The sequence below is a fragment of the Carassius auratus genome, chromosome 30, assembly GCF_003368295.1.
Source record: "Carassius auratus strain Wakin chromosome 30, ASM336829v1, whole genome shotgun sequence".
Taxonomy (NCBI): domain Eukaryota; kingdom Metazoa; phylum Chordata; class Actinopteri; order Cypriniformes; family Cyprinidae; genus Carassius; species Carassius auratus.
Genome location: NC_039272.1, coordinates 5,511,801 through 5,535,937, shown reverse-complemented (window position 1 = coordinate 5,535,937; position 24,137 = coordinate 5,511,801). Strand labels below are relative to the sequence as shown.

Sequence of the window (24,137 nt, the reverse complement as noted above, 5' to 3'; positions counted from 1 at the left end):
AACTGGCCCCGGGGCTAAATTATGAAAGACCGTAGTATCAGTAAGATCTGACGGTATCGGTTCTGCTTTCGGTACTGCAGGGGAAAAAATTAGTGTACTATGTATTTTTGCTTAATAATGTTATCGTGCACATTTTATCTCACCAAACATTTCTAATGTGCGATCATATTAAGACGTTTGTCTGTGAGATCTGCGAGATTTGTCATGCGCTCCGCGGAGGCTGTCTGTCAGTCACACACACAACAAGAACGAGCGCGTGAATGTTAAAATCTCAGACAATTAGCGCTTTATCAACATTTACCAATAGGTCTGAGAGGAAATCTACAAATTCTTTTAGGAAATCTATATATGGCCCTTGCGGTCTATAGAAAGTAGCCAGAGCAAGAGATACGATATAGATTTCTTCAGCATATCTGACAGTGTAACATCAAGCAGAAGTATTTTGAATGAGTTAAAAGTGTTAGCTCACCGAAAAATGAAAATTGTCATGAATGGCTCTGAGAGCTTTCTGTCCCTCCATTGAAAACGTATGTATGGTATACTGTCCATATCCAGAAAGGTAATTAAAACATCTTCAAAGTAGTCCATGTGATGATATCCGGTTCGCGAACAAATCACTTGATGTAACCGGATCTTCTTGAACCAGTTCACCAAATCGAACTGAATCGTTTGAAACGGTTTGCGTCTCCAATAAGCATTAATCCACAAATGACTTAAACTTTTTTAATGTGTCTGACACTCCCTCTGAGTTCAAACAAACCAATATCCCGGAGTAATTCATTTACTCAAACAGTACACTGACTGAACTGCTGTGAAGAGAGAACTGAAGATGAACGCCGAGCCAGATAACGAACGAAAGATTGACTCGCTTCAATTTTTATTTATGGGTGAACTATTCCTTTAAACCTGTATCCTGTTTTCTGGGTAACATTGAGAATATTATTAATATACTATTGCCACACTGCCACCATGACCAGTCTGATGGGGCTCATGCTTATAACAGTAGCTTGGTGGAGTAGACTCATTTAGACCAATATGATCATTTGGTTTGAGCCAGGTGTCAGGCAAGCAAGGTACATCAAAACTATTATCTGTGATTATTTCATTTACAATAACTGGGTGGAGCATAGGGTCCTGTAGATGTTGTCCGACTGGAGTTCTGCTCCGACTCTGCTTGGGTGCAGGCCATCAGTATGATAAAGAGCAGTTTCTTTTCTTTACACAATGACAATAACCATTTGTTTAAAGCAAAAGTCTACCGAACCTTTCGTGTCCTCGTTAATACGTGTGAAGCAGTCCTGACACGATGATCGTCTTTGCAGGCGATGTGAAGTGCACTGCCTCAATCAGGCTCCTGAAGTCCCACCTCACTGTTTTTGTCTGCCGCAGCTTGGTGGTGTTAAACACTGCATGCAACACAACCACTCCGATGCTCTTGTCACCTTGAAAACAGTGGGTGTGCACTTCTGTTCTCAAAAGTCTTGTGAAAAAGTGTTCTATGTGTGTTTCATAGCCTTATTTCTGTGATTTAATGTATGTTTTTCACTAACCATGCATTGACGTTGTCATGCTGTTCAAATATTATTGTAGCCTATTTAGTGCTGATTACAGTGTTATCAGACTTTAGCCGTTAATATGTTTTTAAGATGCTGGGAAAAGCACACCCTGTTTCAAAGGCACAGAACCAGACAATTATTAGCTTGGCAGGGGTCTGCTACAGCAATGACTAGATTGTATTCCTTGTTCTATAAAGCTTCAGCCACTTTCCTAGATGTCAAGAAACACTATCAGCAGTTAGTAGGTATAATAAGCACCTCTGTTCTCGAGTCCACACTCTTAGCCACATAAGAGAGAGTGGAGTCTGTATGTCTGCAATGTTGTGCCCACTCATCTTGCCTACGTTCTCATCCACTTAGACGATTGAGGCAAATCCTCCATCACTGAAGTAAGACTGGATATAGAAAAGAGATAAAAACAGACAAGGTCAGAACACTAAACCTGGTAAAACAGGCATCGGATGATGGTTCATCAAGCATAAGCTCTGTCACATTAGTTCAGCTCACACAAGATTTTGAGTCAGGGTTCTGAGAAGTGATGCAACATCTGTTCCTGTCATTGTCATCCTCTGCAGTGACCTCACGATGCTTTCCAATACCCATCCTTTCATTTTTTACATAAGAGCAGGTGACGCCATATGTAACTTGAATGGTTGATGTCATTCACATCAGTTATTTCACCAGTTTATTGATTTTTGCAAACAGGTATTTGCTATTGTATTTTAATTCATTATAATAATCATAAACACCCAGATTTGTAGTGCAAATAGTTTTGCGGTTTACTGCACTTAGTTATTTACCTATAGCATCGGAAGACAAAGTCTTACACTTTCAAAGAAAATTAGATTATTTCTGCATTAAAAAAGATGGATAGTATGTAAGGTTTTTAAAACATCTGATCGGTCTGTTGGCCAAATGGTGTCATAGTGTTATTCATAATTAAAGTAATCAGTTTTGATCCATTTCAATAAGAGTAAAAAATGTAAATAAAATACATTGTATGGACAAAAATGTTTCTCTTTTATTTTCTCTCAAAAGAACAGAACATCTTACAGGTTTAAAATGAAATTAGGGTGAGTAAATTACACTTTTCATTTTTGGGTGAACCGTTTTTTCAAGTAACTAGATTATCAAAAAATAGACATTGCTACATGGTAATATATAATTGATTTGGGGGTTTAATTTCCACCAATATAATGACCGATCATTATCACAATTTTTATATTACACACTCTGTGATAGTAGATTTTGGCGATACCACCTGCAATACCTGCTTCAGGTCGAAATATCTCAGTTGGTTAGGTCAGTAATAACATTTGGCCTTTCCAAATGCAAAATTTGTTCTTCAAGCAGTGTGTATTTGGGATGCGGCATGGCCCATATTCTGTTCAGAGGGGACAGGTAAAAGTACAGCAAAAAGATGTTAAATACTACAGCCTTCTAGGGAGCTATTCTAAACTTAGACGCACACACACTCCTTCCGAAGCTGACAATGGGCTCATGAGGCCTGGCACTATAAATTCTGTCAAAGCCAGAAAATACAGGTATAAGTTTGGAGGGGGGAAGTCTTGTTGAAAAAGATTCTGTAAACTCCAAACTCCCAAGAGCGGGGGTAGAAAGAGAGAGCGAGTGTGTTTCAAAATTCGACAAGATCCAGCTCAGATCCAGCAGGGCTGTCGCAGTGCATGGACAGACACACTCGCATGTAGACTTTAAAGGACACACACACACAGGCTCGGCTAGCATCAGCGTTCACATTGCATGGCAGGGGGTGTGTCCTGGAGGGTGTGTGGGCGGGAGCACATCTGTGACTGGCATTTGATGGACATCTGCGGTGTGTGTGCATGTCAGTGGCGTGGATTGATGGTACATGGATGCCAGGACGCAGACTGAGAGAGAGGAATTAGCACGAAGAGGAGACGGGATCCCGCTGTCACCCTCTCGTCAAACACATGCTGGGCGTTGCTGCTAACTCAGAGCGCATGAGAGACAGAGGAAAGGATGTTTTTGGAAAAGCCAGAGTAGCCATTTTCTTAAAAGCAGTCTCATGCTATAATATTGAGGTATTATTATTTTCATAACAATATCATCTTGAGAATAAACCACTTGTTGAGGTTAAAAAAGCATGTTCATTTTATAAGTGAGTTCGATCATAACCATTGTGGTTCCTTCACGATAGATTTCCCACATTAAAAAAAAAAAAAAACAGCCCTTATATGATTATCTAATATTTGCTATTTGTTCCAGAATACATTATTTGCATACTCTTTTGTGCTGAAAGAATAAACCACTTCCTCTGGGATGTAAAAGACCGCAAGGGGGTGCTAGGGAGTCCGTCAATTTTGAGAATGTTTTTATAAACTTTATATTGATTTTAGATGCTGCCATGTTGAGCTCAATAGAGGAAGGAAGTGAAGGACAGTAGTAAGATTCTCTTGTGCAGTTGGAGTGTGTTTTTATGTTGAATTTTAAATCATTTATATTTATTTTTTTACATTGTCCTTTTTCATGTAGTTAGGAGACATTCCATGCATTCTGTGCATGTAAAAAACACATTTTATATACAAATAAGTAGTTTTCTTTCTATTGCATTGGTGTTTACTGAGAATCTATAATAATGTTTGCATATGTTTTCTCTTCTTCTGAAAAATATAAACTACTATTCAAAAGTTTTTTTTTTTAATTCATTGTATTTCCTATTTATAACTGTTTTCTATTTTCATGTGGTTAAAAATATATACCTGTAATGACAAAGCAGAATTTTGAGCATCATTATTCCAGTCTTTAGTGTCACATGATCTTATAGAAATCATTCTAATAATGCTGATTTGCTGCTCAAGACATTTTGTTTTTATCAAACAACAGTTGCATGATATTTTTATGGAAACTGGTATCTTTTTCAAGATTTATTATGAATAAAAAGTAAAAAAAAATATATATATATATCCGCTCAAACATCATTGTTCTTATCGAATATGTATATTAATTTTTCAAATAAAAACAAATCATATTGACCTTCAATTTATGTATAATAGCGTATCTGTGGCCACATTCCTTTCAATGCATTTTTTTCATTTCAGACCAATAACTCAAAGGCCTCAGTTCTGCTGTGATGTTACTGTTATAGTTTCCTCTGAACATGAGCAGCAAAGCGGTGTTGTGAGGTATTTACAGAGGAAGTGAGCGTGCTGTTATCTGTCAAAAGCATATTGGACAGATGTGTGTGTGTGTGTGTGTGTGTGTCAGAGTGAGCAAACCACCTGTCTCCTTAACGAGCCCTGCGTTACAGCTGAGAGAAGCCCTCCTCCGCTCTCATGCAAATTCTCTAGAGTTAGTTTGTTTGTGTGTTATGATATTCAAAAAGGTCAAAGCTTTGGATGACATTCATTCTTCCTCTGCGTGTGGCCACGTCTCTTCACTTCAGCCTTCCTCCTGCTTTTTTTCTCTCTTGTCTCTCTGTCCAACACCAATTTTGTATTTATTTCTTCACTACTTCCTTATACTAAAAGTTTGGAAACGCACGTTCCCATGCACAAAATACAACAAAAAGCGTGAATTTTTTTTTGCAGAGGAAGTGATAAAAAGGAAAATATTGTAAATGTGAGATTAAACCGCATCTAATCACGGTCTACCAGCGACATCTGCAAATAAAGTTCCCTCGGGCTGATTCCTGCACCTCATTTGCAGTTCTCCTTGACCACAGGATTGTGTTTGGTGCAGTACTGAACTCTCCACCAACTTTCTCCTTCTCTCCTCCAGTTTCATCTATCCTCTCTGATTATTTCTTCCCTTCACACTCCAGTTTATCCTCAGATGGGAGTCATCCACTCAGCAACAATGATTCCCTAATTGGTGTTAAAGTCCCCTGTAACTAGTTTTTGCATAATAGAATCCATAATTATGCCTGTGCACTTCCTCTGAGGGCTAATCGTCCTGCTTTGAGCTGAGCTCTCCACCTCTCCTTGTTAGTGGCATCATTAACGCTGCTCTCTTTAAAAGGCCCTCCTCTTTTCTCATCGACTAATCCTGGTCATAAAGTTGCTGGACAAACAGTTTGTTGACCAGGAGAGATGATGTGCAGCCATTTAGCAGTTTAGTACATTTTAAGTGAGGACTTGATTCATTGATTAATTCATTAAGTCATGAGCAATATTCTTACAAAATATATTAATATTAGTGCTGTTAAATTAATTTTGATCTTTTTCCAAAAGAAAAGTTTATGTATTTACTGTCTATATTTATATTCATATAATTTATATTATAAATAAATATATTTTATACATAAAAATAAAATATTTTTCTGAAATATACACATGCATGTGTGTTTTTATATATACATAATAAATATACACAGTACACATACATATATTATGTAAACAAAAACGTTTTTTTTTTTTTTGATGACAGCACTAATAAATATCTAAATGAAGTTATTATCAAGCACTAATTAATATCTAAATTTATATACTGTATGAGCAATATCACAAGAGTGCAGTGCGGTATGAGTCGAAACAAATTTTCAAATAAACATTATCTTCATTAGCATACCATATATTTGAAGTCTAAATAAGGATATTCTCACCTAAAAAACAAACAAACAAACGAAAAAACTCTTAAAGGGGGGGTGAAATGCTATTTCATGCGTACTGAGTTTTTTACACTGTTAAAGAGTTGGATTCCCATGCTAAACATGGACAAAGTTTCAAAAATTAAGTTGTACGTTTGAAGGAGTATTTCTGTTCCAAAAATACTCCTTCCGGTTTGTCACAAGTTTTGGAAAGTTTTTTTCGAGTATGGCTCTGTGTGACGTTAGATGGAGCGGAATTTCCTTATATGGGTCCTGAGGCACTTCTGCCGGAAGAGCACGCGCTCCCGTATAGCAGAGCACTGAGAGCAGAGACATTCACTGATCAGTGCGAGAGCGTCGTGAAATGTCAAAAAAGAATTGTGTTTTTGGTTGCCAGGGCAAGACAACCCTGCACAGATTACCAAAAGAGAAACAGCATTAAGGGACCAGTGGATGGAGTTTATTTTTACAGAGCATCAACGGAGTTGTGCAAGTGTTTGTGTTTGTTCCCTGCATTTCGAAGATTCTTGTTTTACAAACAAGGCCCAGTTTGACGCCGGATTTGCACATCGTTTATTTCTTAAGGATGATGCAATCCCAACGAAAAAGGGTCACGATTGTGTGTTGGAACCACAGGCGTTGAGTAAAACTGCTTAAAATATCTCTGCCTCCTTGTTAGTGCGTCCGCCTCCCATTGGAGACCCGGGTTCGAGCCCCGCTCGGAGCGAGTCCTTGCTGCTGCTGCTCTCGTTCAGTTTCAGCCTTCACAGCTGTCACAGTTTCCAAACGCTCTCAACGCAAAAGCCTACTGGCGCTCGTGATTCTTTAGCTCCGCCCACACGTCACGCCTCCAGGCGCCCGTGTTTTTCCGGGAAAAATCGGTACAGACTATCTTTCTCTTATGAATATAATAAAACTAAATACTTTTTGGAGTTATGAAGGATGCAGTACTACTCTATAGGTACTCAAGATTAACAGGATATTGAGTGAAAACGAGCATTTTGCCCCCCCCCCCCCTTTAAAACTACATTCTGTGACACAAAAGCATTTGGCTGTCCATCATGACATACACTGTATTTGTCTGCCATATATTTATGTGTGTGTGTGAAATTATAATTTTTTTTATGTATTACAGATTACAGTTATGCAAATAAAATTAAAATAAATAAAAACAACAAAATTATAATTAAAGTTGCAACTTGTAACAGATATCATGCAATATAAAAATAATTATAATAATAACAAATGTTTTTTCCTCATTCATATTATGTATAAATACATGTGCAGATTTTTTCATTAGTCTGTTTTATTATTACTACCAACCTTTAGATATGTGGTTGAGGCACGTTTCTCTGAACAGAAGGGCTGAGTTTCAGTCACTTCACAGTGAGCTGCCATTAGTTAGGACACAAAGAGTGTTTTAGATAGTCCACAGCATGGAGTTTGCACCATGCCTGAAATTAACGATAAATATATACACAACTAAGCTGGCATATTGTAATATTACTGCTAATGGGAGTTCCCTACAGAGATCTTTGATTGGGCCAGACACACACATGCACACACACTCTCACTCGGTTACATACAATTAAAAAGTAGAAGAATCACATGCACAACCAAACACACAGTGAAAGGGCCTTTGGGTCTATCTGAATAGGGATCACCTGGTGGTTTGGAGATGAGAAATGGGAGTGTGGGTGTGAAGTTAATTTGATGGAAATTTATTTCCATTTACTGGAGGAAATGTGTTTCATGTGTACTTTTCCTATTTCATGCTCACAGTGAGTTATTTTTTTTTTTCCTAACCCTGACTGGCAAAAAGGTTAATATGGTTCATTTTCCTTTCTTCAGCAAACTTTAATTTAGAGTTGAAGTTCACAAATGAAACGGACATATAAGAATTCGCTGTTGGGGGGAAACATTAGATTTCTCAAGCAGAATTAAAAACAAGCCTCAGTCCATGGGTGGCTGTCCACAGGGACCTGACCCTGAATTCAAATTGCAAATGATTTTTTGCATTTTCACAGTATGTACACTACCATTCAAAAGTTTTGGGCTCAGTGAAGGATACATTAAATTTAACCCAAAAAATTTATTATAATAAATTACTGTGATTTTATAATAAATGCTGTTATTTTGAGCCTTTTCATTAATTATAGTATCATAATAATTCTGAAGAAAAATATTAACATCAGCACAACTGTGGTCAACATTGATGATAATTTTTTTTATCTTGAGCACTAGTTTAGCACATGAGAATTATTTCCAAAGGATCATGTAACACTGAAACTGAAGTAATGACATCACAGGAATGAAATATATTAAAATATAATTTTTTTTACGATATTTTTACTCAAATAAATTAATCAGAAATAATATATATATATATATATAGCCTGTATTTTTGTTTTAATTCCATTTCAGTTGCAAAATAACATTAGTCACGGAGTTATATGAAAACTGTTGTTTTCGACACTGTAATATTTTGCATCAGTTGCTTTAGAGCAGCTTCTCTTAATTCCAAATCCATGAATGTATGTTCAGAAGTGAGGTAAACTTCAACAGATTTCCCCTGCTCAGGGAGTAGGGAGCAGTGAACACTGTCCAGAGACCGTGTCAATTGGAACACAGTCCATGCACGGAGCTCACTTCTAAAGAGCTGATTATCTGAATCAGGTGTGTTAACAAAGAGACATAACAGATGTGCAGAGCAGGGGTCGTTAGAGCCATTAAGTTTTGGTGCTCAGGTGGCATTTGTACATTTGCATCCAATTCCATACCTCTCCAATAATTTGATTTCTTTTAATAAAATAAAATAATAAAATATATATTTTTTTTAACAAAATGCTGCAAGTCTTTATGAAGACATCTTATTTGTACAGCTTTTAATCGCCATCTGTGTGGCAACATCACTGTAGTGGGCAGTATGTGAGGTGCATCTTTTTTTGGAAGCTTGGCTCTGATTGGATGGATTAGCCTCTATTCAGGAGAGAGTTATGAATGAGCGTGACACTGAGAGTTTGTCAGAGCATAGAAGACGGCCATGCATAATTTAGGAGTGTAATGAATTCAGGGTGTCTGTGTGCTCTTGTGTCAAAATGATCGTGCTCTTAAGACGATGTAGAGATCTCTAAATACTCCTGCCTTCCCCACTGGGAGGAACAGAGATGGACCAATGACGACAGTCTCTGTGTGTGTATAAAGAGAGAGGAAGAAAGTGAGAAGAAAGATTGGATGGGGTGTAGTTGGGGTATAGTTGTACGGTCATAAAAAAATATAAAAGGAGAAAAAAATATATATCTTTGACATCCTCTTTCTCTCTTTCCCTGAAGGATGAGTGATAAAGACCTGGCATCTCAGACTGGCTCCTGTGGCATTTGGAGCTGTCACAGCCAGCCAATAAGAATCCTCTGGAATAGGAGGTTGCCACAGGGACCATGAGTGTTGCCAAGGCGCCTCTCAGAGCTCCTGTCCTGCTCCTGTCACTCAAACACTAGTCCAGACAGGGGTTTGAGGCTCAGGGACACTTTAACGCTGGGCTGCTCCTGTCATGCTCTCTTGGTGCCTGTCCCCATGTTAGCGCTGGGCAGCAGATGGGCCTGGACATGTAGCTCAGCGCTTTAAATCCATATGTATCAGTAGCATCATACCAATTGATACATACTCTGTGCCAAAACCTAGTGACCAACTTGCTGCCTACATAGCCAGTGTCTTAGCCATCGAGTGACTGATTTGGAGCGGTCTGTCTTAGAGCTGGGTATCAATGAAGTTCCAGTTTGATTCACACACTTTGGCCTTGATTCTGAATCATTTAGATTTATCTTTCATTTTGATGACGTATAAAAGCATTTCTCTCTGCCAGTGCTGTAAATAATACAGTGCACACTGTTATTCAATCTGTTAGCTTTAGAACAGTTGATTAAAAGAAACAGCTCATAAGAGTAATTTAAGGAATTATGTCTGTCTTTGAATCACTGAAAATAACTGGTTCATAAGAGTAATTTGTTTGGGAATGTGAATATGCTGGTTTCACTCTGCTTTATTGCTGCATTTTGTGATAGGAAATAATTACAGACATTTTATACTAGATGACTTAAATATCTCAATTTGGAAAGATTTAATCATTCTAGAACGATTGGGGTGATTTTGTGAGGCGTGCATCTGCGCAGAATAAAAATAATTTGAAAAAGTAGATGTAAACAGTAGTTTAAAAAATGACTTTTTTACAACTTTAATATAATTTTTTTGACTAATTGAAAAGGACTATAAAAATAATAATAATAAATGTAAGTCCTATTAAATTAAGTATTATATTAAGAAATATATTGTTATAATAGAATACTATTGCAAATTATATATACATATATAAGGTGTAAGGTGTTCATTTAAAAACTGTATCATGAGTTGCACACTTACAGTCTAAACAAATGCAATACCATGCATCATTCGCAAATCTGCAGCACATATATTTATTTACGGTACTTCATTCACAGTCTAATCGCACTAAGCCATATGGCTTTATTCTGGTTTTATTTCGAAACATCGTACAGCCCTGCTCTAACCAGCAGAGCACACAAACAGCACTTGACACGGGAGACTCACAGTTGATTTCACTTGATTTTGTTGTTTGCATGTTGCAAAAGCTAATGGTGCACTTATAAGCATCAGCCCACAAATACTGTTTTTTTTTTTTAAATCAATACCTTTCAGTGTTGGAAGAAATTAAATGTGTCGTAATGGTTTTATTCACCAAGCTTATTGCAGTGCATAATGGGATTGGCATTTTTTGTAAAGTATACAATGCATCATTCAATTTTTGCCTTACAAGGCATCATAATAAGTAGGTTGCCTTTTTGCCTGTTTGTCAGAAATGCCACCTCTGTAGGCAGCTGACTAGCTTTTGGATCAAGCAAATGAAGGTGCAAATGCAGCCACATCAGCTGCTAGACATCAATATCGACGTATATTATCCAGAAAAACTCAGATGCTTAGTATGTGTGATTTTAATGTTTGATTGTGTCCTGCTGTTTGCTATGTTTACATCCTCAGTGTCAGTGCACTATTCTCTATCACACACACACTCACACACATGCAATGACATGGCTGTTTGTTTTTGGCGCAAAGGTTGCGTCGCCCTTTACGCAACGATCTGCAAACTCATCTCCAACCGACAAACCCTGCTAATCCACCTGTGTAATCCACCATGTGTGTTTGTTGGTGTGTGAGTGTTTAGTCTCAGGATAGGGGATTGATTTAGAAGGTAAACTCCCTGATCTGAGTCCCCAGTTAATTAAATGCCAATTGGATTGGCCTGCAGACCTGAATGCTTCCTGTGCGGTGTCCACTCTTACTCACACACAAATACATGACCTTTCTCACTGTTATGCTCACATTGTGGTCTTGAGAACCAAAATATCAATTGGCAGCACCACCATATTTATGCGTGCGTGTGTGTGCTTTCTGGTAATGGTGCAGTGACGGTCTGTTTCTGTTCTTTAGTAATGCAGCTTTACAATGGCTGTGATTATAATGATGAAAGGACTCTGGCAGAACATGCCATGTGACTTTTATATTAGAAGCCATGTGATCACTGGCCTGAGATATATTATATTAACATTTATTCATTTGGCAGACACCCCCTGGAGCATCCTGGTGCATTGTTCAAGGACAAACGGTGGATGATTCACCAGTTTTTAGAGTTTGAACCTAGAACCTTTTAGTTCCCAACTCTGATCTTCCCTAACATGATGATAGGAACATTTAGAATCTGATTTTATTTATTACATAACTTTATACATGCGCTAATGCTTGTTTAAGCATGCTTGAAAAGATGAAAACAATTCTTTAGTTCTTACACGAGAGCGGAGTAGTTATGTAAGAGCGGAGCAGCAGCTGTGCTGTGAGTTTTACCCAGATGTTCCTGTTCTCAAAAGATCCTCAAACAAGAGACTAATATGTTTCCTTTGAGTAGAGTTCTTTATGGAATGTTTGGACATGACTCTGAATCCAGGTTTTTAGAATTTAAAGAGTTGATTCCAAATACATTTTCTTGATTCCTAAATAAAAATAGGAGACGATGTGTGATGTTTTTAAAGGAAGAGTTCAGACAAACCGAAACATTTTAATGTACTCTTCATAAGGCCATCCAAAATGTAGATAAGTCTGATTATTTTGGGGATATTTTATTGCATCACTTGCTCACCAGTGGGAGCTCTGGAGTGAATGGGTGCCGTCCCATTCACTGACTGTAGAGGATCCATTAGTGCACAAGTGATTCAATGCAACATCTCTCCAAATCCGTTCAGATGAAAAAAAACTAACTCATCCAGTCTTGGATGGCCTAAACGGGGGAGTACATATTCATCATGTTCTCATTTTTGAGCAAACTATTCCATTTAACAATTTAAAAGTCTTATCTACAGTTTTATGATTGATATTATGAATCAAAATTGATGATCCTTGGAGTGTATGATTCATTGACTTAAAATACTCCACACTTAGGTGGGCGCCTCCTGCTGTTGTAGTGATGTAACCTGCTGTAAATCAGTAAATGAGTCTTCTTGCTGAGCAGAATCAAACGGTTTGAGTCCCTGCGATAAATCAGTATCCTCACAGCTAGCTAATAAGTCTCTTCTGGGATGTGTGGTAGGTTGATAATCAAGACAATCTCAAAGTCATTTCACACTGAACATCTCGATCCCCAGTGTCTCGAGAAGCATGGAATCAACTCTTTGTTGGAATAAAGAACTCATGCAGCTCAATGGCTGATCCATGTATATTGTAGTGAATGAGTAGTTGCATTTATATATATTTCTCAAGGTTTTGATACAATAAGATGACACTGAGCCATAAGCTTGTATCTGACATGTAACCGGCTGCTTTTTCCCACTCACGTTTTTTTATTTTTTTATAGAAAATAGCAGTTGCTTCGATGTTTCTGAATTAACTTCTTAGGAATATTTTCACAGTTTTGTATGTGGTAATGTATTTAGATTGTATACAAGCTATTTGTATTTTTTGGAAGAAACACACTTTATTGTTCTATTCCTCCTCTAATTCATGGATACAGAAGTGTAATTAATAATGCGGGGAACAGAGCAGAGTTATGCGTTTACTTCTAATGACTCTCTGTCTCCGGTCATTAAAGGTCATGTTCTTTTACCACAGCAACCTGTTTACATCACCTGCTTTCTGCTCACAAATATGAGGTGGCTAGGCAACTTAAATATGATTCAGTTACCGAGGATGTCTATGTGTAGGAAAGAGACTGATATACTGTACTTTGTAATGTTCTTTGTTCAGGTGTAAAGTAAAGTCACTTTGTTTTGTTTACTTTTTCTCCACCAATGGCAATAGTACTACAGTACAGTATGTCTCATCATTACCACACCAAGCTGTACATGTATTACACAGGTTCTACATAGGTTGCTTTAGCACAGCTTATGAACTAACGTCTGAAGAATGCAAACTCAGAAAAAGAGAACAGATGTTTTTAGAAATAATCATACAGTAATCACAAATCAAAAATTGTCTTAAATCCCTACAGTATTTAGCCAAAGCACCGACAACAGACTCTGAAGAAATAGTAATGCCAGACCTTGAAAATAAAGTAAATCTCACCTCTGATGTTTCCAAGGCCACTGAAAGGCAGAAATAGTGGTGTGTGTGTGTTAATAAAGTGTGCCTTGTCTTGCCAAGGTGAGGAATAGATGAGTCAGCAGACAAGTCCAGAGGACAGAGGTTTATCAATAAAAAGTGCACATATTACTACAGTATACTGTATAGCTAATTGTAGGCTATACTGTATACTCTCTAAAATTCATAAACAAGTATTGTTTAATGTGCATTACCTAACTAATGCATGAGCCATTTTATTCCACAGAGCTTTACTAACACTTTAAAACTCTTTGAAAAAGTGTGATATACACCCCCATGTGGTTGCTTTTCTAAATTTGGATGTAGAATTAACACTAAATATTAATGTGAGTCATCTGCTGGGGATTTTATGCCTGGTAGTAGCTGATTATTTATTAAACGGGTAATAAAAAAGCAATATGTTATCATTAAGGGGCTGCATTATCTAAATTAAAAACAAAAATGTGTGTTTGGGCTTAATTTGTATGAAGTTAAGTGAATAAGTTTATGAGTGTGTTGTTTAGGGTGTTCAGATCCTGTGCTCTTGATTTCCTTAGAGTCCAGTATGGGGAAGGCATTCATTTCATGGTGGTGAAGCCCAGTAATCTGGCAGCGTGGGAAATCAAGCAAGAAGTAGTGCCTGGCTCCTCCTCCCTGTCCATGTTCTGCCAAAGGAAGGCCAGCTCAGCCAATGAGAAGTAAGTACCATTATGATGTCACTCACTGCTTACTCCACCAGATCAAATAGTTTTTTTTTGTCTGTGTATTACAGTATTGTTTTGTTTACCAATTCAGATGCAATGTACTTTTGGATGAATCTCACATAATGTTAACAACACCATATCATAAACTGAAAAATAAAAATTTTGTATGTTTTCAGAGAAATTGTTTTCACACCATTTTTTGTGCTTCATGCAGAAATCTTTTTTTTTTATTTTTTTTTATAATTTTCACAACTAAGCACATTTCAACCCAGTTCTCATTACCATATTGCACAATTTTGTTCTCATTACTGTGAAGTGAAACTAAATATTTCAATAAAACATTTAAATCAATAAATTATGTACACTGTTAGCATGCTTAAAATAAACTTTTGTATAATTATATTACAGTTTAAAAATACTGCTATAGTAATGAGAATAATTGTTCAGGGAAAACATGCTTAATTGTCATGAAGATGTCACACAAAAAATAAAATGAAAATTGTATATTATATATATATATATATTTTGAAAATATTTACATGTATAAACATTTATATATTTATATTATATATTATATATACATATATTTAATATATAAACATAATATATTTTTCTTATATATATATATATGTGTATATATATATATATATATATATGTATGTATGTATGTGTGTGTGTGTGTATATATATATGTATGTATGTATGTATGTATGTATGTATGTATGTATGTATGTATGCATGCATGTGTTTGGGATTTATATATACATAAAAATATACACAGTAAACATATATTATGTAAACAAAACTTTTATTTTGGATTGCCATTAATCCTGATTAATCATTTGACAGCACTAATACACACACACACACACACACACACACACACACACACACACACACACACACACACACACACACACACATATATATAGATATATAATACTATTATAATTTTTAAATAAAAGGGAGTTTTAAGAGTACAAATACAATTATTTTGTTGTAAACCTCAAAATTAAATGCTATAATTTTCATCTTTTTCAAAATTAAAATGGGTAAAGTGGTCTGAAGTTACACAGATCATTTTTTTATTTCGGTCGCACATGCGGACCACTTTTGTGCACCCTTGTATATTGTTATTTTGGGAAGAAATGGACATGTTTCCATGAGAGTTACTATTTTATGCTCTGACACAGAATATATGATGTATCACTTAAAAATTTCACAGCATTTAGAGGTCTAATTACTTTTTCGTTCTGTGAACTTTTTTCAGTTTGTACAATGAGGTTGCAGTGTTGAAGAGCATTGTAGGAGAAATGATTAGCTCCAGGGCTTCTTAATCTGGGCTCCTATTTCAGTTTCTGCCACTCACTGGCTCTTTTTCTTCCTTTGAGGAGAGAAAACTCTTCAGTGTAACAAATTCCACCTGAGTGCTTTTTAATCACTGCACACACTGTTTGATTGATTAGGCCTCGCGAGTCCTCCTCCATGGATTTCCAGCACGTTCGCTGTGTCTCCGACATCTCCTCTGCTTTCTCGGCCATTCAGCGATTCGTTGGCGTCTCCTCAGCCCCGCTGTCCTCCTCCTGTGCAAATTAGCTCTTTTCAGTCCCTATCGTCTTCCCGTAGCAGTCACCCTGATGACGGCGCCACCGCTAGCACCGCTCTAGGTTAGCTCCCCAGGCAGCGCGAGGAGGTGGGTTAGGAGAGAGGAACGCCGGAATGGGAATTCTAATAGACGTTTCTGCGATTTATGGGAGTCTGTCCTGATATCCAAAGCATGTAGAAATCTCCCAACGGCATGCGGAGTGAGAAATTTACGACCCGAGCGTCACCCTAAAGCTGTCATCGTCGCCGGTAATTGCTCGGCTCTCGTACTCATGTGGTTTTTATACGGTGGGGAAAATTGGTTCCTGCACTTAAATGCTTCTCTGATTCAGTTGTTGCAGTGAGTCACACGCTGACAGGAGAGATGGAGGGAGAGAAGATGAATAATAAGAGAAAAAAGAGATGCTTTATTAGTTTATTCTGATCACATGTTCGGCTGTCGCACAAACACAACACCTGGTGAGAAGCAAAGGGAAAAGTTGTGTTTTTGCCATTGAGTAAACAGAGGGGCCACACTCCTTCCCTTTATATCCCACCATTCGGTGGCACATGCCATGAATACAGTACACTTAGGAGTCCCGGGACTCTTTTTTTTAAAGCCTTAGAAGCGTAGATCCCAAGTGTTGGTGTTGTGAGATCTGTTAGATATGTTAGATAAAATATGTGGCCCTCGACCACAAAACCAAGCAAAAGCCAAAAATACATTTTATGGGTCAATGTTATCGATTTTTCTTTTATGCCAAAAATCATTAGGATATTAAGTAAAGATCATGTTCCATGAAGATATTATGTAAATGTCCTACAATAAATACTGTATATAAAAAAATTATTTTTGATTTGTAATATGCATTGCTAAGACCTTCATTTGGACAACTTTAAAGACTATTTGCAATATTACAATATGTAGATGTAATTTAGTTTTTTTGCACTTTCAAATTCCATATTTTTAAATAGTTTTATATTGGCCAAATATTGTCGTATCCTGAAAAGCTAAATCAAAACCCTTATGGCTGGTTTTGTGGTCCCGGTTCACACATTATGCTGTTTATTATATCAAACGTAGCTTATTTAAAACATGTCAAATGTTGCAGGAAATTAGTGTTTCACAAATTTAATGTTGTAAAAAATATTTTCATAATTAATAATTTTTTATTTGCACTCTTTTTGTGTGTAAACCGGTCATTTCTTTGTGCTTGTTTATTTTTTTAATTTATGGATTTGTTTTAGTTTTAGTTTTGTTTTTTAATCTGGATTTTGTATCAGATTTTAAACTAGATTTAGACATGTCCCAAATTTTTGTAATTGTAGTTATTTTTATTTTTTTATAACCATGATGTATCATTTGAACATTTGGCTTAAGAAAGATAAAAAGTTGAAAATTAATAAATTAAGGCTATTTATAATGTTACAAATTATTTATGTTTCAAATAACTTCTGAACTTTATATTCATCAAAGAATCTTGAAATCACAGAATAGAAAAATGAAATGAAAAGATATCACAGTTTCCACATAAATATGAGGTAAAATAATATAAAATATAAAAATACTGTTTCCAAAACTGATAATACTAGGAACCATTTTAATAATTAAGCACCAAATCAGAATGAATTCTGAAGGATCATGTGACACTAAAGTAATAGCTACTGAATATTCAGCTTTGCCATCACAGGAATAAATCTGTTCTCTATTTGTAGAAATGGTCCACTGCATTTAATGCTCTCCTCTGTTCCTCATCTTTTCAGAGCTAGTTAAGCCATTAGATCCTTTGTGTCATCCGTCATGACATACTACTCCCCTCTTGTGTTGTTGACTGCGTTTCTTCAGAATGTTGAAATAGCTTTGGATGTTTACGACAGGTGACCTCTGGGTCATGCATTATCAGTCCAACTGTTAGAACGTGAAGAAATCTGAACAGGGAGAGAGCAAGAGGGAGTGAGGGATGACAATCTTACAGAAAGAGGAGAGGAGACTAACGCTCACCGTATTGATTTACTGCCACACACAAGCAGGCAGAATGAATTTCCTGAGCCACTGCTAATGAAAATACGGGGAAATAAAATTAGAGAAGTCTATGGGTCATTGAGAGCAGGGATAGAGAGAGAGTCGAGCACAGAATAGTAGACACTCACTCGCACGCTGGGTTTTGGCCTAAATATGATAATGTGAGTAAATGTGGTAATAAAAACTCAAATACTTTCTCAATCACTTAAAGCAGTAGTTCACTCATGTATTCCAATGTGATTTTGTGTCTTCCACTAAACACAAAAGAAGTTTAGCAGAATTTCTGAGGTTTTTCAATGAACGTGAATGGCAGACACTTTTAAGCTCTGGATATGACAAAAAAAGCACCATAATAAGATTGTCAAGCTTTGGAAGACTGGGAATTATGCCTGTCAATAAATTAAACATGCATTAAACTAACAGCCCTGCTTGCAAAATAGCACATAAGCCATATGGACTACTTTTAAGATTCTTTTACAGCAGTGATTTTTCTACAACAGTGTTCAATATCCCCATGACACCAATTCTTTGTGATTTACTATATTAGGATTAAGGATAGGCTTGCTGTGATAGACGGTGATGGCGATAATATACCATTGTTAAGCCGTTGTTTTTTGTTGTTGTTGATGAAACTCATTTAGTTAAGTTTGAGGACACTGCAATTAAATCATGCATCACAGATCAGATTTCATTTATCACGTGAGGAGAGTGAGTGGAGCTTACTGACAGAAGAGTGAGGTAAAAAAAAGACAAGACGATGGCGGAAGAGTTTCAAAAAGGAAATGTAAAAGTGCCTGTTTTAAAAATGATTTGTGATTTGGTGTAATTAAAAATAATAAGTGATTTTGGAAGTTTTTAAAACATTTGTTTGTCATTAAGTTCGTTCCACAGTTATTGCTGATTTTTATTTTATTTAAACTATATATTTTTTCTTCTTTAATATTTACATGATTGTTTATCCCGTCTGTGGCTCCAAACATTCTTATTCGTTTTGATAATAAACATTCTACATTTCATAAATATTTGTTCTTCATTCTTTATTGATTTTTAGTTTTGTACCTGTACCTATTTAAACTGTAAGTTATTAGTTCTTTTATATTAGGTATGTAGCATGGTGTATTTTATTTGTTTTGTTAATAAAACTTCTATGTTCTACGATGTATTTTGTTGTTGCTTGATTTGAATTAAATCAGTTGATGCCGAATTGCTGCTAAAAGTGAAAGTAAAATGTGCAAAGTGCTTTTACAAGCTATTTAAGTAAAGAAAAGTGAGGGAAAGAGGAAAAACTCAAACGAAGATTCATAAGACCACCCCACGATGGTGATAACGGTATTACCGGTGTTGTCACATGCCGATTAACCGGTGAAAAAATTTCCTCACCGTTGCAACCCTAATTAATAAGGAATTAAAAAATATTTTTTACTTAGTTTTTACCCCATAAAATATTTTAGAACTTGACATAACTAAAAACGATATTTATTATAATTATTTCCATAGAGTTTTCCGGGTCTAATATTTTTAATGCATTTCCTTCTCATATATACTGTATTTTTCGGACCATAAGTCGCACCTAAGTATAAGTCGCATCAGTTCAAAAATACACAATGACGAGGAAAAAAAACATATGTAAGTCGCACTGGACTATAAGTTGCATTTATTTAGGACCAAGAACCAAGAGAAAACATTACCGTTACCTTTACCATTACCTACCGTCGCAGGACCAGCCAAACTATGAAAAAAAGTGTAACTTATAGTCCAGAAAATACGGTATATGTTTTTTTTTTTCAAGATTGTTTGGGATAACAAGAAGAATAGGGGAGGAAACTGAAACTTGTTTATTTAATTGGTTGTTTCGGCTTATTTTTCTGTACCTTTTTAGGCTCTTTTTGGAGTTTTACAGGTTTATGGGGGTTTTATGCAATTTTTTTGAGCTGTTGCTAATCTTCTGTTTATTCCTTTATTTGCACTGTGTGAGGCAAATGGTGGTTACACACCTGTGCAATAATCATGCTGTCTAATCAACATCTTGATATGCCACACCTGTGAGGTGGATGGATTATCTTGACAAAGGAGAAGTGCTCATTAACACAGATTTAGACAGATTTGTGAACAATATTTGAGAGAAATAGGCCTTTTGTGTTCATAGAAAAGTCTTAGATCTTTGAGTTCAGCTCATGAAAATTGTGGGCAAAAACAAAAAAAAAGTGTTGCATTTATAATTTTGTTCAGTATAGATAGATAGATAGATAGATGGATAGATAGATAGATAGATATATGCTTTGATATCCATTTACAATTTTCTTATTTTCAAATTTTGTTTTTTTAACTTCCTTTCTCTTTCTTCCTTACTAGTTTCTTTTTCGCATGTACATGCTTAAGCAACTGTGTTAAACTGTGGGGCAGTGAGCTGGTCAGTCTAGGACACACACCACATGACTAATGCATCACATTTATAAAAACTCAATGTATTTATACGCTGATGGCTACAGTCTAAGGGGCAGAGCGAGAGAGAGGAACGAGGTTAATAGAACAGGGGCAACAGGACAGGCGAGTGCCTAGTGATTCCTGCCTCCGTCTGTGTGTGAACGTCTGAGAGAGAGAAAGACAGAGTGTAATGGCTTGTATACCAGAGTGCTCCACTGAAGCATAATGCTGCGGAACGGGTAACCCATGACCCCGCAGAAGTTTACAGCTACATCTCAATGCACACTAGCCAAATGCTTTTAGACACAAGTCTTTAGACACAAGTCTTGTGTAGCACGGGGAATTAGTTACAGTCTTTTGAAGTTTAAAATAAAACGCCAGAGAAAAACTTTTCAGCCCCGTAACACATATTATTAATAACGCTATATATTATATGCTTTATTTTAAATCTAAAATATTTTGTGTAAATGTTTTTACTAAACAATTTTAACAAATAAAAATGCCAAGTGTTGACTTCATGGAGAATCGCAAAAAAGGCTTAGTATCTGGAATCTCACTGTAAAATGATGTATGATAATTATCTCTTAATGTAGTTTGAAAACAGTAAACAAAAAGTGTAATGAAATGTTTATGGTTTTCATTTAGGTAATTTGATTATGGTTGACCATCTGCCACTGTGCGAGTGCTTCTGAATCAAGAGCAGCTCTGCTGTGTGTTTAGAAAGTCCATTCATAGTGTTACTCTGGTCATAAATTGCTCTTTGAAACGCTTTACAGCTCTCCAGGGTTAAATCACCAATTGTCCTGGTAGATTTGTGAGCATGAGTAGAAGAGAGATGAAACATTAGTAAAGGCCCTGGGAGAACTAACACTGACTTACAGCTTATACTAGCGGTCTGTGTGTGTGTGTGTGTGTGAGAGCTGTGTACCATTTAATATTATACTACAAAAAAGCTCCACAGAGAACAGTGCACAGTGAGGCTTACAGACACAAAGAAAGAATAAATAATCTTACACACTGTAGTATATGCATTCAAAGGCCCAGAGCTCATTCAGACACACACATACTGTAAAATAGTGTGCTTAACGAATGAGGCTGCGTCCTTGCTTTCATACCTGTTTAATTTAATATAGAGTATGCAAAATTTGTAATAGTGTGGCAACGGCCAAAGGTAACGGCAAGGACTGTAGTGCATTCATATTTATCTCAAAAGCAATTTCTTGGCTTATGCAGGAAGTACATTACATTTTTTTTCATAAATTGTGCTTTAATTCAGTCGAGACTTATTAAATTGATCAACAATTACAGTATAATATTTTACATTTTATAACAGATTTCTACAATTTCTTCTTTTAAACTTCCTATTGATCAAATAATTCTGAAAACGTATTTTTCTGTAAAAATATTAAGCAGCACAACAATTTTCAAAACTGATAATACTAATACTAACAATAAATGTTTCTTGAAAACCAAATGAGCACAGAAAAGGACATTTTAATTTGTATTAATATTTCACAATATTACTGTTGTTACATTATTTTTAATCCGGTAAATGCAGCCTTGGTGAGCATAAGTTACTTTGTTACTTTTTTTTATACAATTAAACATTTATTTTTTTGGAAAATACCTGCATTTCACCTGAGCTTTAAATTCCATAATCAAATCACATTTAAATCTGTAAACGTTGAAGTAGTTATGTATTTAAAGGTAGGGCATTTTGCTAAATGCTGATGCTAGAACACATTTAAAAAGTATGTCCTTTCATATAATCATAAAGTGCATCGTATAGATATGCAGCCTGTTTTCTGGTAATATAATTAGTATTTTTGTCCAGGGGGGTTACATGTTGTTTTATTCTTAGACCTCGGATGTGGAGGAGCGTGAAAATCCACAGATGTGTCTTCAGAACTGAAGCTGCTCAGGGGCCTGTTTGTCTTATTTGTGTATATGCTTATGGGCTACATGTGAACACAGGTGTGTCTTTTTTTTCTTTATTAAGGACAGAGAAAGAAATACCTCTGGGCTTCCCTCCAGTACCACCTCACTTCTTAAAATACGCAGCTTCAAAACTTCTGAAACGCATCACCTCACTCCGCTAATTTTCTCCTGAAGTGCTTTTTCTTGGATGAACACTAATAAACAGCGGCTAATTTCTTCACTGCCCCTGAGACTTTGGATTCATACGTGGCTGATTTCAGATGTGAATACCCTGAGGAAAACCTTTAATCGACTACACAAAGAAAATCTTGCCCACATCCTTTAGCCTCACATTGGTGTGGCCAAACTATAGATGAAAGAAACAAACTTATTGAGCTTTTCAAAGTTTTAGGGGACACTGTATGATCTTTAAACATCCTAACTAAATATTCGTGTTCAGTGTGAAAACTGCATTTATTCAGTTAAAATCTGTGAATGTGGTTAAAAAATATTGGCCTATGCAACTGAAACAAAACTGGATTGTGTATTTAAAACATTAGGTTTATTATTGCTATTAGAGATATCTTATCGGTTTCATTTATTTATTTTCTTACAAATATGCATCATATTAAGCGTATTTCTTTGTTACATCTGTGTAGAAAATGAAATGTTTTTTCATATGGCATCCATTTCCATTCACGTTCATTAAACATCTTTTGTGTTTCATGGGTGAAAGGAAGTATTGCTAAGTTTAGAATTGCATGAAGGTAAGTAAATGATTTTTTATTTTCATTTTAAATGAACTATTCTTTTAATTATATTAATATCTGACAAGCGGGAACCCACACGGTAAGTACTTTCCAAATGAGAAAGTTAAGTTCCTTTTGTTCTGTTCATGTACAGAAGGGCTTGAACAGGTCTGAGAGTAAGACCTCTCGGCTTAAAACGGGCTAAGCAGGATACATATGTAATTTTAGGACTTATGCTTGAGAGTTTGTTCATGACTCAGGCTTGGGCACACATTTTCTAGCTCTCCAGTAGATTTGTCTCAGGCTTTAGAGCTGGCAAAACTGAGCAGGATTTGTCAAAGCAGGAGCCATGGACATGCTGCTTTCAGAAATTGCCCACTGGTCAAATAATTCATATATTACAGGGGTCTTAAATCACCACTCCAGTGGAGACTCCAATGGTGATTTTATCCTAAAATCTAGCCCGCAAACCATGCATCCATAATATCGCACTCCATTTACATCCGTTTTATACTTGTGTTTACAATAGAGTATGTAAAGTTTAATTTGAACTTATTTAAAATTAAGTAAAAATATATAACTTTTCAAATTAACATTATTGTATACACTGATTTTTTTTAAAGAAGGCTCACCATGGCTGTATTTATTTGATAAAGATGCAATAAAAACTATAATATTAAACTGTAATATTTTTGCAATTAAGAATAGCTGCATTCTATTTTAATTTACCTTTTATAAGTTATATAAGATACAAACAAGACTTCATAACTGACATAAAAAAACATCCTGCAATGTCTTTTATCTCCTAATGCACACCACTCAGGTGCCATCCAACAGTGTTTAATGCGTGGTGTAAATGGACTAATTGGTGTCTTAGAAACACACTGTATTATGATCCCATCACTCAAGCTATGTTTGGAGGTATATATGTATTCTGATGCATCCTGGACAGCACCTGTGTACCCATCCCTTGATGAA

The 24,137-nt window shown here is 36.0% G+C and overlaps 1 protein-coding gene across 1 annotated transcript in view; it reads left to right on the top strand.

The window, feature by feature from the left end:
* LOC113048969 (transmembrane protein 132C-like) overlaps positions 1 to 24,137 on the top strand; it is a 182,812-nt gene that overhangs the window by 83,605 nt on the left and 75,070 nt on the right. The window contains exon 3 of the mRNA XM_026210956.1: positions 14,316 to 14,456. Within this exon, the coding sequence (XP_026066741.1) occupies positions 14,316 to 14,456 (141 nt within the window). The remainder of the gene's footprint in view (positions 1 to 14,315; positions 14,457 to 24,137) is intronic.